The 18,711-nt window shown below is 34.8% G+C and overlaps 1 protein-coding gene across 1 annotated transcript in view; it reads right to left on the reverse strand.

Annotated features, from left to right (window-relative positions):
• The window catches only part of ACER3 (alkaline ceramidase 3), an 87,114-nt gene that overhangs the window by 41,774 nt on the left and 26,629 nt on the right, over positions 1 to 18,711 (reverse strand). Inside the window, exons 2-4 of the mRNA XM_016196361.2 lie at positions 13,471 to 13,581; positions 6,256 to 6,308; positions 890 to 942 (exon numbers count right to left, since the gene is read on the reverse strand). Of these exons, the coding sequence (XP_016051847.1) occupies positions 890 to 942; positions 6,256 to 6,308; positions 13,471 to 13,581 (217 nt within the window). The remainder of the gene's footprint in view (positions 1 to 889; positions 943 to 6,255; positions 6,309 to 13,470; positions 13,582 to 18,711) is intronic.

Raw genomic sequence — 18,711 nt, forward strand, 5'->3', positions numbered from 1 at the left:
TCTGCTTATATCTGTAGATGGAAAAGGGGTTCTACATTAAGTAACTTCCCAAGTGATTTGATGATAAATTCCTAAATGGTCAGGTCACGGTGGGAAGCAATGCCCCAGGCATATAACTTTTTAGTAAAAGGTTTATCTTTGCCTTAAGCAAGCCCTGTCTACTGTTTCTGTGCATCTAGTTAACACACCTTTGGAATAAGCCTAACCACCCTTAAGAGAGCACAAAATCTTAACTATCCTGTAATCCAATCCCTGCCTTGCTTTCTCCCACCTTCATGTAATCTTCCTTAGTTCCCTCCTTAATTCCAAATGCATAAAAGAAACTGCAAAAACTGTCATTCTCTAAAGCATTTGAGCTCTTGCTTCGAAGCAACTGTTGTCAGTTTTGGCTCAAACAAACTCTCATAAAAACTCTCTACAGGCTTGGATGTTTCTTATGTCAACATATCCTTAGACAAGTTACTAAGCCTCTCTGTACTTCACTCATCTATAATATGGGGACAATACGCATTTATCTTAGAGATGGCTTGGTATCTCTAGAACAATTATAAGTACAGAGTAGATAATTATTATTTTTATGGCATAATATATAAAATCTTTATCTAAACATGTATAACTCAAGGAAAGGCAAATTATGCAAGTTATATCAAATTTAAGTAAGAGTCTACCTAAGTTGGCTATAGGGTATTGATATCACAAAAGTTAATAAACATTATTATAACTTCCCAGAGATTGTACTCTACATTAAGGTCACAAATATTATAATCTTCTACATTATTACAATCTCTCAGTAATATTAACAGAATTGGTTATATAACTTCATTTGCTATGAGGCCAATATGAATTTTAAAATATATCAAATAACTAAATTTTAAAGTTAAATACTTACATGCAGTACACAAACATACAACAGCTGTAAATCATTGGGAGTTCATCCAATAGCTATAAGAAACAAAGACAGATAAGAGGATAGAGTTACAATTATTATGCAAATAAAACTTCATAATTAAAATGGTCACCTCATTATCTAATATTTTATTCTTTTATATATTTATTATCTAATTTACCCCGAGTGTGTTTATTTTAATTGTTTCTGAACAAACAAGCTCATCTATCCATCAACCTGTCCTAATGTACATATCTAAGTAGAATGCAGGACTCACTGGGCAGCTTGAATCATCTTGTATCACAAACTATAACATCATACTTCCAGAAAAGAATGATGTCCACCATCTAGAGGTCTGTGGGTTCTATCAGTATTTGCATTTCTGCTCTTTTCTATAGCACTTAAGATGGATAAAATGTCCACTAATATATATAAGAAGAGGTATTAATTGTCAGAGAAGTCATTTAGTTAAACTAAGCAACCTATGTCTCTGAAAAATATTATTATTAGCAATAATAATTATAGCTTAGTATTAAATTACAAGCAAGACACTAAGCTAAGTGTTATAGATAGGTTATTGCTAATCCTTAAATCAATCCTATGTGTGGAGAGTGCTATGAAGGGACAAAGCATAGATGTGGGAGGACTAGCCAAGAGGTTACAGCAGTCCAGGCTAAGGAAAGTTGCAACTTGGATTAGGGTAGCAGAATTGGGAACAGACTTGAGAAATGTTTAGGAAGTGAAATAAACAGGGATTTGTTATTGATTTGATAAAAAAGTGAGGGAGAAGAAACTGCTAAGAATGATTCCCCAGTGTTTGGCCTAAACACTTCAGATGATGGTAGTACAGTTTACTGAGATTGTGAAAACAGAAAATTAAAAGAACAATTTTCAACATATTGAGTTTGAGGTACCTGTGAGACAGCCAGGTGAAAATATCAATCAGGCAATGAGAAATACAAATCTGTAGCTGAAAAGAAAGGTCTAGACTCCAGATGTTGGCTACTTTTTATTTGTCTAAAGAACTAAATAAAACTGAGCATATGTTAAAAGAGCACAGATGTTAAAATCTGGGTGATACAAATAGAAGTCTTATTTCAAAACCATAACTAGCAAAATTATTACTGGTAAAAGGGCACAGAGTTCCAGAGTGGAGTGAGGTGTGGATCTGAAGATGAGTCTTGAGAGGTAGGAAGGGGCTAGATCACAAAGCCCATGGTTCAAATTTATGAGTTTGAACTATAAAAAGTGGTATGCTGGGAGAGCAGGGACAGCATTTTATGCATCTCATGCACTTGTACAAAGCTTAGCAAATATTGTTCAAAGAATGAAAACAATTAGTTTTGTTGTAGGAAGAGTACTTCTGTTCCAGTATGACAAATGGACAGGTGAGGCAGAAACACCCAAGGCAGCTTTGCCATCTATTGGCTCAGACAATTCTTCCCTATGCTGAGCAAAATGTCTCTTTATCTTTAATGTCCCTAGGACCACACAGAATAAACTAAGAGTCAACATGTCAACCCTTAAACACTGATTCATAAAACATTTATGGTGTCCTATGTGACAGCCCCATGATATAAATAGAGATGCACCAAGGTCAACCAGTGAGAGTCCCCCTTTTTTTTTTTTTTGAGAGTTCCTGCTCTTAGGTAACTCACATTCTGATAGAGAAATCAGACACATAAATATATTTATGAAACAACATTGATAAGAGCAGTAATAAGAGATTCGTAGAATGTCATGGAAGAACATATGAAGGGTACGTATCCTGCCCCAGGGCCATGGACTGCTTCCTGGAGGGGCTGCCAGCTTGCCTGAGACCTTAAAGAACAAACAGGAATTGTCCATGGGAGAGAGGGAAATATAACAGGGCCAGACATGAACAAATGCATAGACCAGAGAATCTGGTGTTTAGAACTGACTGTGGGTAACTGAGCATACCTTCTCTTCTTCTGGCTAAATATAGTCATGCACTACATAATGACATTTCATTCAATCATGGAAAAATATAGGACAGTGGACCCATAAGATTATAATAAAATATTAAAAATTCTTATCACTTAGTGATGTTGTGGCCAAAGTAATGTCTTAGCACACGCATTACTCACATGCTTGTGGTGATGCTGGTGTAAACAAACCTATTGCACTGCCAGCCATATAAAAGTATAACACATACAATTGCAGTAGTAGGCTATACCATCTAGGTTTATAGAAGTACACTCTATGATGTCTGCACAACAATGAAATTGTCTAACAACACATTTCTCAGAACATAGTCTGATGTTAAGCAGCGCATGACTGTATTCCCAGTTCCTTCCCCTTAGGCATCATAACTAGGTTTTTAGGTCACCATTCTGGTATCTTTCATTTGAACACATGCTAGGTTAGTCCTCAGAACTGAATGCAATATCCTTGTCGTGATCAGATCAACACATAGTAGGAAAGGGTCTCCCTTCTCTCACTCAGATGCCCAGTCTTGCGTAACATCTTGTCTCTGCACATTCATCCAGTTGTTTCTTCATATATATATGGGACAGATAAATAAATAAATAAAATGGGCTTCAGCAAAACTGAAAACTTTTTGCTTCATAGAATGCTATTAAGAAAATGAGCCCAGCCGGCATGGTTCAGAGGTTGAGCATTGACCTATGATCCAGGAGATCAAGGTCTGAATCCCGGTCAGGGCTCATGCCCAGGTTGCGAGCTCAATCCCCAGTCGGGAGCGTGCAGGAGGAAGCCAGTCAATGACTCTCTCTCATCATTCATGTTTCTATCTCTCCCTCTCCCTCTGCCTTCCTCTCTCTGAATCAATAAAAAATATTAAATAAAAAAAAAAGAAAAGAAAAAAACCCTGACAGAATGGAAGAAAGTATTCACAAACCATATATTTGATAAGAGTTTAGTATCCAGAACAGATAAAGACTCTTACAACTCAATGATAAAAAGGAAAATAACCCAATTTAAAAATGAGCAAAGGATCTGAACAGATATTTCTCTTAAGAAAATATACAGATGATCAATAAGTAAATGAAAAGATGCTTAATATCATTAGTCGTTAGGAAATGCAAACCAAAACCACAGTGAGATACCACTTCACACCCATGAGGATGGATATAATCAAAAGGACAGACAGTAAAAGTATTGGCAAGGATGTGAATAAATGGTTGGTGGGAATGTAAATGGTGCACCCACTTTGAAAAGCCATCTGGCAGCTCCTCAAAAGATTAAGCATAGTGTTACCATGTGACCGATCTAGCAATTCCACTGCTAAGTATACACACAGGAAAACTGAAAACATATATCCACAAAAACTTGTACATGAATGTTTATAGCAACATTATGCATGAAAGCTAAAAAATGAAAATAACCCAAGTGTCCATTAGTTGATAAATGGATATGGAAAATGTGGTATATCCAGACAATGGAATATTATTTGGCCTATCTAAAAGAAGATACACACAAAAGGCCACATATTGTATGATTCATTGTGATGAAATGTTCAAAATAGACAAATCCATGGTTGTCAGGGGACAGGTAGGTGGAGGGAGTAGTAAGGAGTGATTGCTAGTGGGATTTCTCTTTGGGGTGATAAAAATACCCTGAAATTAGATTCTGTTTGAATGTCTTTAACTTTTATAGATTCTTTCCAAGCTCTCTGTTGCCATAAATTATTTGCACTTCTTTAAAAACAGTTTTAGCTTAGCCTGTTTGACACAGCGGTTAGAGTTTTGGCCCATGGACTGAAAGGTCCCAGGTTCGATTCTGGCCAAGGACACGTACCTCAGTTGCAGGCTCAATTCCCAGCCCTGGTCAGGGCGCATGCAGGAGGCAACCAATGAATGTGTCTCTCTCACATCGATGTTTCTCTCTCCCCCATCCCTCCTCCACTCTCTCTGAAAAGCAATGGAAAAAATATCCTCGGGTGAGGAGTAAAAATAAATGAATGAATGAATGAATGAATGAATGAATGAATGAATGAATGAATGGTTTTAATATTATATCATATTTTCCCAGCCAGAAAGTGTAAGAAGTGTTTTCTAGGCTTGATTAGGTCAGACCAGTGTCTCATCTTTTGCATATTCTCCAAGTCAAGCATGGCATGCACAGCACACATGACACTTTCTTATAAATATGTGTTAAATATTAGAATGAATTCTAAGAACTAACTCTTATACATTTAATATAGCTATAATTAATAATTTATAGACTGTTGTAGATAAAGATCCTTCCAGAATTAACACTATCCAATACAGTAGCCACTAGCCTTGTGTGGCTACTGAGCACTCAAAATAAACCTAATTTAAGTGAAGAACTACTGCAAGTATGAAATATATGTATGATTTCAGGATATGAAGCATTTCATTAATACTATTTATACTATTAAATACTATTAAATACTGTAATTAATAATATTAATTACAGGTTGAAGTAATACTTTGGAAATATTGGGTTAAATAAAATATATTATTAAAATTTATTTCACCTATTTTTTAATGTGGTTTTTATTAATGTGGCTACTCAAAAATTTTAAATTACCTATGTAGTTCACATTATATTTCTACTGGACAGTGCTGTTCTAGAAGTTTCTAGGTTAGTGATAGAGAAAAGAGAGGTCAAAAGATTGAGGACTAGATATATGGCGTCCTTAGAGCAAGGGCAGTAAATAAAAAACCTTGCATAGCTCTAAAACCTTGTTAGCCAGAGGGACCAGACGATTCAAATGGACTCTGTTGAGAGGGAGACATGAGGGAATGCAGGCATATAAGAATAAAAATATATTATTTTGATGAACTGATTATGCCTTTTTAAGATGTCTCCATGGGACTCTACTTTTTTTTTCTTTCCCTTAATTCTCACCCGAGGACATTTTCCCCCCCATTTCCTTTCAGAGAGAGTGGAAGGGGGAGAGAGAGAGAAACATCGATATGAGAGACACAAATTGACTGGTTGCCTCCCGCACGCACTTCTACCGGGGCCAGGGATTGAGCCTGCAACCGAGGTACATGCCCTTGGCTGGAATCAAACACAGGACCCTTCGGTCCACAGGCAATGCTTTAACCACTGAACCAAACTGGCTAGAGCAGGACTCTACTCTTTAATCTTGCTCTAAAATTGTACATACCCACACAGAGGTGGTCCAAAAGTTATACTCTTCACTTGTCATGGACAACTTAGTTGCTTGCCTCTTTACTTCACTTAGTCTATCTGGATCCTTTGGCCTGAAGTAAAAATTTGAGAGATCACTTAATCTCAGTTTTCCCCCCCAGTCTCTTATCTCAGCAATCCTCTAGTAACACGCTCTTTTCTCAAATCTGAAGTGTCTCTGGATTAGAAGAAATAAACATTTAGTCAATTTTGTCATTACTGACCTGCATTTCATATTTCAGAGTCATGTGGAAGCACCAGGATCCCATTCCTACCACTGAAATTAAAACAAACAAAACAATTAGCATTAAATTCTTTGGAGATGGCCAGAGTGACTTAAGAAGACAATAAGACATTTCAAAGCACTGAGTTTTAAGAAGAACAAAGTTTGTGAAATCTTGTGGCAGAATATAACAGACTGAATAACTCTATAATTAATGAAATTTTGGTATAGAAAAAAACAAATACAGTGTAAGTTCTCTTAAATTCCCTCCAGAACATGACTTATTAATCAATATTATCTATTCTTTCTATAAAATATATTACCTGATGCTCAGGGTAAGCTTTAATGCCATAGCTGGTTAGCTACTCTTCAATACTTCCTTGCATTTCTGATTCAAATAGCTGAAATGTATGCTTACTATGAGCTGGTCGGTTATGTTTATTCCCAAACCTGTTAATGCCACTGTATTTCGTTATCAGAACTATGACTGCCATGAGAGAGCTTCTTTTTCTACAAACACTATTTTAAATGCTTAAAATACACTCAATAAAAGTGAGTTGCTAATAAAAATTGCTATTGAATTAGGTGTGGATAAGATATGTTTCTGATGAGGAAAAATAATAAAAATCTAAAGATTCTGTAATCATGTCTCAAAGTTCTTCCCTGCTTTCATTTTAGGGTTTTAAAAATTTGTTGTTTGGCCCAGCCGGCATGACTCAGGTTGAGCATCGACCTATGATCTAGGAGATTGAGGTTCACTTCCTGGTCAGGGCACATGTCTGAGTTGTGGGCTTAATCCCCAGTAAGGGGCGTGCAGGAGGCAGCTGATCAATGGCTCTCCTCATTGATGTTTCTATCTTTCTCTCTCCCTCTCCCTTCCTCTTTCTGAAATCAATAAAGACATATTTTTTAAAAATCTTAAAAATTTGTTGTTTTTTAATCTAAGAAAGACTAAATAGAACTATAATTAGAATCCCATATTCAAAGGCCATGCCCTATAACAAATAATTGTCAAAGATCATACTACTATGTGCTAATTAAAATAAATCTTTTAGTTAATTTAAATTATATGCTTTGACTTTTTAAAAATCAACTGACCAAATATCAGTCCCTATCACATCTGATAATTGGGCTTCTAGTATGATTTGTTAAGTTCAGTTCAACAAGCATTTACTGAGCACTTTCTATTTGCCAAAGTCAGTTACAGATGCTGAGGTTCAAAGATAAGGTCTACTCCTTGTCCTTAATGAAGCAGATAGTCTAATGGAAGACACAGGCTGATAAATAGAAGACACCAGTACATGGAGATATGATAAGGAGATATTCATAGAATACCATGGGAGCACAGAAGAGGGGCACTTACGAAGGAAGTCAGAGAATGCAAGAATGATGCCATAGGAGTTAGCCCAACAAGCACGGTAAACGGGGGTGTCACCAAGTACTTTGCACAAAACCACTTGAGAAAAATCTCAAACTCTTTGTTACTCTTGCTTTTTTAATTTTTAAACAAAACCAACTAGATACATGATTACATTATTTTTTACTGCTCAAAATAAGATGAGAAAAGTAAAACATTATTGCACTTGTTTTACTAAAGAAATGAAGAAGCAGGATGATTGTGTCTTTTTTCAAAAGGAGAATTTAGAAGGTGCAAAGGTAGATAAATTAATGGAAGGGGAAAAAAATAAACCCTGTTAGTTATTTCAAGTCACACAATATAGTCATGAAGTAAAAAAAGGAAAATGAAGTGGCATGGCTATTCATCCTGAAAGGGAGACAAGCTACTTCAATCATGCCTCACTCAAGGAACAATTTTATCCAAACCCTTTCAAATGTTCTCTTGGTACTGTTTATATAGAGAGCATTAAAAGTCTGATATTTTTTAGAGCTCTTTACAATTTATTTATTTTCAACATATCTATTTAGAATGCAAAGAAATATAATAGAACAGCATCACCTTTGTCCACACAATATTTTATATTTTGCCACTTTAAAGCAAATCACCTGTCACATCTTTTTTTTTTTAATTGATTTTTAGAGAGAGAAAGGAGGGAGGAGGCAGAGAGAGAGGGAGAGAGAGAGAGACATCGATTTGTTGTTCCACTTAATTATGCATTCATTGTTGATTCTTGTATGTGCCTGACTGGAGATCAAACCCACCACCTTGGCATATTGGGATGACGTGCCAACCAACGGAGCTACTCAGCCAGAGTAAAACAAACCACCAATATTTACTAAACTTTATCAGCTTGATGGAGAGACAATTCAAAATTAATTTATTTAAAGTACACAATTTGGTTGTTGTATGTTCATAAAGTTGTGCAACCATCATCACCTAATTTTAGAACATTTTCATCACCCCAAAGAGAAACCTAATACCTATTAGTAGTCACCCTATTTCTCTTGAAATCTCCCATCTCCTCGTTCCTAGATAACCTTTAATTTATTTTCTGTCTCTACAGATTTGCCTGATCTGGACTTTTTATATAAATTGAATCATACAATATGTAGTCTTTTCTGTCTACTTTCTTTCGCTTAGCATAATATTTCCAAGGTTCACTCCTACTATATATAGCACATATCAAGGACTCATTCCTTTTATGGATGAATAGGATTCCACTGCATGGACATACTACATTTTATTTATCCATTCACTAATTTATGGACATTGTTATAAATTGTGTGTTTGTGTCCCTACAATTTCATATGTTGAAGCTCTAACATCCAACATGATAGAGTTTGGACGTGGGGCCTTTGGGAGGTAATTAGGTTTAGGTGAGGTCATGAGGGTGGGGCTCCATAATGGGATTAGTGTCCTTACAAGAAGAGGAAGAGACAGGACCCCCACTCTCTCTCTCTGCCTACATGCAACAAAAAACAGGCAATGAAGACACAGGGAGAAGGTGGTTAACTGCAAAGTAAGAAGAGGGCTCTGAACAGAAACTGACCAGCACCTTAATCTTGGACTTCCCAGCCTCCAGAACCATGAGAAATAAGACTGAGGTATCAAAGTTAAAATAAAATTCACATTTGTAGAAATTATCCAAAGCATTCCAAAAAACAAGTAACAGGGACAAGTTTCCCTACATGGCCATGGCTAAAGTGAAAACTGAGGCAGTCAAAATAGTAATGGAATTGGAATAAAGAGGTCAATGTTCCATCTGCATCTTCTAATTAAATGTTCATATTCACAGCACTTTACTACAGTTTTAAGAGTTTCTCAAGTGTATAACAGAATTTCACTAAGTTGGAACCTCTTGATTCAAATACTTTGGCATGCTACCAGTTCAAGGTTTTCAAGGTTACAATAGAATAAAGATATGTTCTGATATACATTTATTTTGATCCATTTGACTAACCATACTGTGGAGAGTGTACAAGGGCTTTGGAATCAGACCTTAAGTAGAATCTCAGATCTATCATTTATTACTTATCAACTTGAGCAAGTTGCTTAAATCTCTTTGAGACTCAGCTGCCTCAGCTATAAAGATAACAATGTTTATCATGAAAGTTTGCTTGAGGATTACCTAGCATGCACCTGGCATACAATATGTATCAACAAATTTTATTTTCTAGTCCCTAACTCAAGCTATGAAACAATTCATGTACATAGACAATGGAATCATTAGATTTGGGAAGTAGGTAGCTTATTTGCCATGACACAAAATTAAAGGCCCAAGCAATACTGAGTTCCATTTATTTATTTATTTATTTATTTATTTATTTATTTATTTATTTATTTTTAAATATATTTTTATTGATTTCAGAGACAGGAAGGGAGAGGGGGAGATAGAAATATCAATGATGAGAGAGAGTCATTGATCGGCTGCCTCCTGCATGGCACCTGCTGGGGATGGAGCCTGCGACCTGGGCATGTGCTCTAACCAGGAATCGAACTACGATCTCCTGGATCATAGGTAAATGCTCAACAGCTGCGCCATCCCAGCCAGGCATGAGTTCCTTTTGAATCACATCGTGATTTACCATAATGCATAAGAAGGGACCCAGAATAGAGGAAAAAGGAAAAGGGCAAATTAACTATAAAGTATCAAAGGAATTAACAGTATAATGTGTGACTGTTATAAAATCTATGAAAGCAGGTAGAATTTTTAGTGTTATTGGTGGTGTCAAAACAATGCCAGCTACAATTATAGGGCATGCAGAATTGTACTTTCCAGTTGAAGTTAGCATTCACATTAGAAACAAAATACACTATAACATCAGAGACGCAGTAGAGTGCAATGATTAAAAAGCATGAGCTTCGGAGAGTTGTCCTAAGAAGTTTGGGCTTTATGCCTAAACTGACAATGTGGAATAAATGGAACTCTCAGATATTGCTGATGGGAGTGTAAAATGGTCCAACCATTTCAGAAAATTGTTTGGCAGTTTCTAATAAATTTAAACACATACTACCCTACAACATAGCAAATCTATTCCTAGACATATACCCAAAAAATGAGTGCATATGTCCATCAAAAGACATATACAAAAATATCCATATAGAATCTTCATTCATAATTGGATCCCCTGAAAAAAATAGCAAAACAATGAAACAGAACTCATATTTAAAACTATAATTCAAGAAGACTTTTTGAAAATAAAAAAAAGACCAGGTCTATTTTTGCCTCATAAAACTGAGTTGGAATGGACACCTCTGAAACACAGCCTAATAAAACCACTAGATATTAAAAGTAAAAAAAGTCCTCAAAGCTCTGGGGAACTGACCAGATTATTTAAAAAGACAAGACAATTAGACTGGCTTTAGACCTTATCAGCAACATACAAAGAAAGGTATATGCATGGAACAGCATTGTAAATGCAAGTCAAGGATTTTCTATGCCAACCAAGTTTAATCAATTCTAATTTTATTTCTTCTGGGGGAGGCAGTGATATTTTTGTTTCTAAATTTTTTATTCATTTCTTTGTTTGAGGCTATTTAATTCAGAAGTATTTTGCTAGTTTCTTTTTGCTTTATAATTAGTTGTGGGGGAAGAATGTCCATGAGCCAATAGGTTTAGATTCTCATGTTCTGTTTTCTTTTTATAGTAATTTTATATGGGTATAGACTGCATTTTTTGGTCCATTTCTGTCCAAAGAGTAAAAGTTTTGGGTGGCTTAAAAAAAATTCTGTAGTTCAAGACAGTGCTCACTTCTGTCAGAATAGTGAAGTTCAGTGTCCTTTTTCACATATATTTATTTATTGGGGGGGGGGGGAGTGTAGGGGAAAAATCTGATGTTTTATAGCTCTTTTGTTTCAGTAGGATATTCCTTAATTCCCCCTCTAACTTCCTTTTTTCCCTTCATTAACATATCTCCAAAGGGTACCTCCCTCTTTCTATTTGTCTCTTTCCCAGAAGTGATACATTTCCCAAACTGCCACCATAGGTCTCACATACTTTCAAGTCCTTTACCATTAGCTAGTACTGTGATCTATGGTATATCATTTGATAAATACAAAATTGCTTTCAGAAATGTTTGTATTTATGGTGAAGTTTTCTCTCTCTATTGGGGTTTTTGTCAGATTTAGGCCCTCAACTCCTCTATCCACTTTTCCACAAAGTTTTTCAAACCTCCCCAAGTCTAAAACATTAGATATAGTTCTGTTGGAATGTGATGTTTACTTCTTATTCAAAAACAATTTGAAGTTCTTATAGTATTCTTTTTCTCCTATTAAGGCTAGAAGTGTGGGTTAAGTATGGTTTTATTTACATTATTTCTTTTTTTAAAAACTTACATTATTTCTTAACCTGTATGGTTTTCTGGGGAAATGAGTGGACAAATTCTAACGTAGGAGGACACTATTATCCTAAGAAAACCTGGAAATCCCTAAGATCTTCTTATTCCTATTGTTATTACTGATTGTGATTGTTGGTATTTTATGAACATTCTTAACACACTCCAGGAAATAAAGCAAAGGGATAAGTTTGTGGACAAGTCTTCCTTCTGAAGAAAAATCAAGTAATTTTCTTAAATCATCCAGGCATAGACAAACAGATTCAGAAATCAAAATCTCTCATATCCAATTACTAATCTAGTTATGGTAGAATTTGGTATGATACACTATAGCTTACAGTTTTGTGGTAATTAGAAGTCCTTTATGCTCATATATAAATAACATCTACCTTGAGCTAAAACAAAAGATAATGTGTTTAGCTTAGAAAGTTATATAAAAGAGACAAACTAGAATAGAATCCATGTTCTTTGCTATTTTTGTCTTTATGATAATGCAATAACATGACAGTGATTTTCCCATCTTGGGCTCTAGTAAAGTTCATTCATGCATCTATCCAACATTTATTGAGGACCACTAAATTGCCAAATAATAGGGATAATAACTAAGACACAGTCCCTTCCTCACAGAAAGTAGAGGAATATAAGAAAGTTGCAGATAGTTAAATACAGTACAGTGTCCTTTACAAAAAGTGCAAAAATATGCAAACCATACTATATATAATTTTAACAATACATATATATGTAGTATAATACAAAAAATGTGGAAAAATGATAATCAAATTTAGTATAGAGGTTAACTCTGAGAGGTTGAGCTGGGAGAATGAGGGAAATAAAATCAGGTAGGAAAACAAATTTATCTACAGTTTATAGTTTATCTACAGTTTATAGCTTATTTCTTTAAAAAATAAACTATTTCTTTATAGTTTATTCTTTAAAAAAGAAAAAGTAAGATCTGAAACAAATATTGCAAAGTGCTAAGATCTGACAAAGCTTGATAAGAAACATGGGTGCATTTGTTATATTATTTCTATTATTTTCTGTATGCTTGAAATATTTCATGATTTAAAAATATATATATATCTTTACTGATTTCAGAGAGAGGAAGGAAGCATGAGAGAGAGAGATAGAAACATCAATGATGAGAGAGTCATTGATTGGCTGCCTCCTGCACCCCCCCCCCCCCCACTGGGGATCGGGCCTACAACTGGGGCATGTGTGTCCTGACCAGGAATCGAACTTCGATCTCCTGGACAATAGGTTGATGTTCAACCTCCAAGTCATGCCAGCCGGGCAAAATATTTCATGATTTAAAAAAAAAATGCATCCAATTCACTGGCAAGATTCATGGAGTTTTAATTCAGAAGTTTCTGAATATGTTCAAGTTATGTAATAAACAACACAAAATTGAGAACCAATATTAGGAATGAATGAGAAAAACAGCCTGAATACTGTATATCATTTTTAGATGAAGTATTATACATACCTGTGAGTGCTAAATAAGAAGCAATGTACCGCTTTTCCAGTCCATCTCTAATACTCTGAATTGCACCAAAAATTGGAGGTATAATCATAATCAGGTTACTCACTGTATTCCCTATAGGAGAAAAATACAAGAAGATAATTAGGTTAATCAATACTACTTTAAATAAAGATATATGCACTTGGCCCTTAACAAAAATTAAACAGATAACTTCTCAGAAAGATTTTAGAATGATATTTACAAGGTGTTAAAAGAAAATTCTCTACTCAACAAAAATTTCTTACAAGAACCCAAGTAAAATAAAGATACCTTCAGACAAATGAAACTAAGAACTGTTAACCTGAACATCCACTAAATAAAATTGTAAATTCTAAAGGTAAAAAGAAAAAGTATCTCAGAAAAACCCCCTCAAAGATACAGCAAAAAATGAGTTGGAGAAAGCAGCCTACACCAATACCACACAAAGGGTGGCCCATGGATACCATATGACAAGATAAAATACAGAATTAAATTAATTTTGTCTACTGATCAAATAGCAACAAATCAGGATTTGCATTCCTTTTTAAAATTTCATTTTTGTGGCAATGTTTTTAGTTTCTAGTTTCTATGTTTCTAGTAAAACATGAAAGGCAACGAATCTTAATCTGATCTTTGTTCTTGTCTTTTTAAAATATTTTTTTTAATTAACTTTAGAGAGAGAGGAAAGGAGGCGGGGGGGAGAGAGAAACATTGATGATCGGCTTCCTCTAGTACGCACCCTGACCAGGTACCAAACCTGAAACTTGGGCATATGCTGTGACTGGGAATTGAACCTGCCATAATGCTCAACCAACTGAGCCACACAGGCCAAGGGCTGTTTTGGTCTTTACAAAAAGAGAGCTCAAACATGAATAGCAAAGAAACAAACAACAAAAAAAACCTAACAGCAGAAATAAATAGTAAAATGGCGAAATAAACTATTTTATAAATTGGTTGTGGTAGAATAAAGTGGCACAATACATTCAAAATTTCAAACAAATGACTTTCAACATTGGAGCTGATGTTAGGACATAATATATCAGCTAATGGACATATATAGAACACTTTACCCTTCAACTACAGCATATACATTCTTCTTAAGTGCACATGGAACATTTTCCAGGATAGACCATATATTAGGCCATAAATTAAGTCTCAACAGACTTAAAAAGACAGATATTATATAAAGTATCTCCTCCAACCACAACAAAATAAAGTTAGAAATAAATAACAGAAGGAAAACTGGAAACTTTCACAAACTTATGGAAATTAAATACCACATTTTTAAAACAACCAATGGATCAAAGAAGAAATCTCAAAGGAAATTAGAAAATACTTAGATTAAAATGAATACGCAACATAACAACATTAATAGAACACAACAAAAGCAGTGCTAAAGGGAAATTTTATAGCTGTAAACATGTAAAAAACAGGGATCTTCAAGTTGATTTGAAAGAATGCTACTTGTGACGTGAAAATTTACAACACACTGGTACAGATAAATACATAACCAAATTCAGAACACTCTAATACTATAATATGACGTTGTATTAATCACTCTAAAACAAAGGTAAAAGGAAAAAAGTATTAAAAATAACTAGAGCTACAATAATTTGTTAATGAATACACACACACAAAAACAGGAAAATTGTAATATCAAAAACCTAAAGGGGAGAGTAAAGGTTAGAGTTTTAGTACGGGAAGTTATCAGCATAGAAGAAACTGCTCTATGTAAGCCTCATGGCAACCACAAAGCAAAAAACTACAGGAGATACACAAAAATTAAGAGAAGGGAAGCAAAGCCTATCACTACAGAAAATCATCAATTCACAAAGGAATACAGCAGGAGAGGAAGAAAGGAATAAGAGAACTACAGAACAGCAAGAAAGGCATTAGTAGTCCATGGTAGGCTATTAATAATTACTCTAAATGTAAATGGATTAAGTTCTCTAAGACATTCACTTCAGCTTCAAGGATACACATAGGCTTAAAGTGAAGTGATGAAAAAAGATATTCCATGCAAGTGAAAACCAAGAGAGCAAGGGGAGCTACTCTTTATCAGACGAAATAGACTTTAAGCCAAAAACTGTAACAAGAGACAAAGATCATTATGTAATAATGAAAGGTTAATTCATCAAGAGAACATAGCAATTATAAATATATATGCACCCAACATCAGAGCACCTAAACACAGTAAGCAAATACAGTTCTGAAGAAGGAAATAAACAATACAATAATAGTAGGGGACTTTAATACTCCACTTTCAACAATGGATAGATCATCCAGACAGAAAATCAATACAGTAGACACCCTAATGTTCCAAGATCCCCTGAAATCTCACATAGTACTGAACCATATACTATATTTTTTCCTATACATACATACCTATGATAAAGTTTACAGCTTCTCTTTAGCATATCCAAATTGCTAGCATCACTACTTTTGTGCTTTGGAACCACTATTAAGTAAAATAAAGGTTACTTGAACACAAACACTGTAATATCCTAACAGTCAATCTAATAACTAAAACCATTACTAAGTGACTAATCAGTGAGTAGAGTACACAGTGTGGATATGCTGAGCAAAGGGATGATTCACAGAACAGAGCAGAACAGCACTGAATTTAGAACTTATGAACTATTTCTGGAATTTTCCATTAATATTTTCAGGCCAAAGTTGACTGCAATTCTAAAACTGTGGAAAGCAAAACCACAAATAAGGGGAAACTACTGTACAGAAAAGCTGGATTTCAACTACACTTGAGACCAAATGAATCTAACAGGTCCTCCCCAGCAGGGATTCATCATCTTGCACTCATGGTAACCCTCCATTACTGTATTCTTGACAGTTTCATTGCATCTGTACGTGCATGGACAGAGTGACTTCATCCACTTTCCTCTTGATAGCCATTTCCAGAATTATGCTTTTTATACTTCTTAACAACAATTTTATATATATGTAAAACTCTCGAGTATCTGCCTACAAATAGAAATTCAAGGGTATTCAATTTGATAAATTTCAGGGCAAATATTACAATAGAGTTAAACCTATATTCCTTCTACCATATCACACTCTTTTTTTAATCTCTTCCATTTCCCCCCATACCCATATTATATTTCCCTCAGAATGGATCACCATTGTGTCACATTCTAATCAGTTTATCTTTTTTCTAAGATAAGGACTTTTCCTGTCCTAACACATTTATATTTTTATAAATGTGGAAGCACAAGCTTTGTTCTTCTGCCTTTCCTCAGATTATTTATCAATCAGGATGGCGCACACTGTTACTTTTTTAGCATATTAATTTTCAGCTCCTGGACATCCAAGTTTTCTCAGAGCCCCCTACGCTCACCCCTTCCCTCACACTGTATAAAGACCTCTACCCTTCCAGAGGACAGCTTGCTCAAGACAGCACCATGGTCTAGCCACTGTGTAAATCAGCACACTCAAGAAATGACGATTCAGATGCCATTATACAGAGAGGGGTACCTCAGTACCACTGTTGGTAACACAGCACCACTCCTGGAATTTTCTGGAAGCATTTCTCTGTATGTGCTGGGTTTTGCTGTTATCTTTGTACTCAATTCTTAAGTGGGCAGTGGTGTTTAGTGCTTAAGAACATGTGATCACACTGTAGGCCCAGGTTCAAATCTTGGCTCTCAAATTTACTTTCTGTTTGAACTTGTATATACAACCCCTCTGGGCCTATTGTTTTAGCTGAAAAATTGTGATAATTTACCTCAAGAATATTTCAGTATGTTAATGATGTTAGATAGCTTAGAACATTGCATGGCATATAGTAAGGACAGAAAGGTTACCTTTGTTTACTAAGATTTTTAAACTTTCTCTTATGTTTAATATGTGATTGAACTTTGCCTGCATTATATTTTGCCTGTATTCATTTTGTAATTTGTTTCATATCAATATTGTCTCAGACCTCAGTTAATAAATGTTCAAAGCACACATTCTGTAGTACATGTACTTTGTGACTGCAGAATTGCATAATTAAAGGCTGCTCCATAGTTAGAAAATTGGCTCTTTATGATTTTTACTTAACTGCAGGCATGAAATCATAATTCTGGTTTCTGATTGCCTTCCCCAATTCTTAAGTCTTTAATATATTATGTGTTTATCTGAAGTGGATATATCAAAAGTCAATGATTCTTAACATATTTTCTAATTCTCATATTATGTACTCCAGGAATAAAAGTCCTTTCATTTGTTCTGAAGGAAATCTTTAAAATTTCACAGCTTATAATTATTTAGAATTGTGTTTACTTATTTACCTTCTGGATTTTTATGAGTTCCTAAAATGTTTGATTTATTGTTATTGTGATTTACAGATAATGATTTTTGAATATGTTACAACTCTCATGCATCAATGGTTAACGTTGCAAATGCTTATTCTACATGAGTATAGTTTTTATTATAGGAATTCAAAACAATATTTTGTTATTCTTACAATGGTGTTTTGTCAAGTTCTTATCTTCTCAGTATAGTTTTTATTTTGTAATTGTGTGTTAACATTTATTTATCATATTAGGTAAGTTTGTAGAGATTATTTTCGACTATCTTATTTAGTGCTGTGCTTTAGTCTTATGTGGGCATAATAATTATACAGTAAATATGCATTAATACGGCTTTTCCTTTAAAAAGAAGTATAGGAAAGAAAGGGGAAAAAGATACAGTGGCAAGATGTTTGTACTTCAGCCTGACAGTAGGTGGAGCCAGTGTGTTCAAGAGTCTTAGGTCTCCTAAGTACGGCAGAATATACAAAACCCTGGGGCAACTGGGCAGACAATTTAGAGCTCAGTTGTATTTACAATTGTATAACCACGGCCCAGAACTAAGGATAAAAAATAGAAGCATTAAAACCTGATGAAGCTAAAAACAAAAGTGATTTATATAGTGTTTCATGAGGAGTCCTCCTGCACACAGCAAGCAAATGAGCTAGCTGAAAATAATACAGTAACTGGCTTAGTCTTAAAGAAACTCAGCACTTTCCCCACAGCATTTTTCAAATAATGCTAAAGACCCCAGAACTTCAGAAGAAGACAGGGAGATCATCTAACTTAATCTCTTCAGTTTATAGTAGGCAACATTTTGTTCATACCTACTACCACTTTCTAGATTTGTGAACTTGGGCAACTTTATGCTTAAACCTTAGTTTCCTGACCTGTAAAATAGGAAAAGAAACCCAATAATATTTAAAATATTTAAATAATG

This window comes from Miniopterus natalensis, chromosome 11 (genome assembly GCF_054644295.1).
Source record: "Miniopterus natalensis isolate mMinNat1 chromosome 11, mMinNat1.hap1, whole genome shotgun sequence".
In the NCBI taxonomy this organism is placed as follows: domain Eukaryota; kingdom Metazoa; phylum Chordata; class Mammalia; order Chiroptera; family Miniopteridae; genus Miniopterus; species Miniopterus natalensis.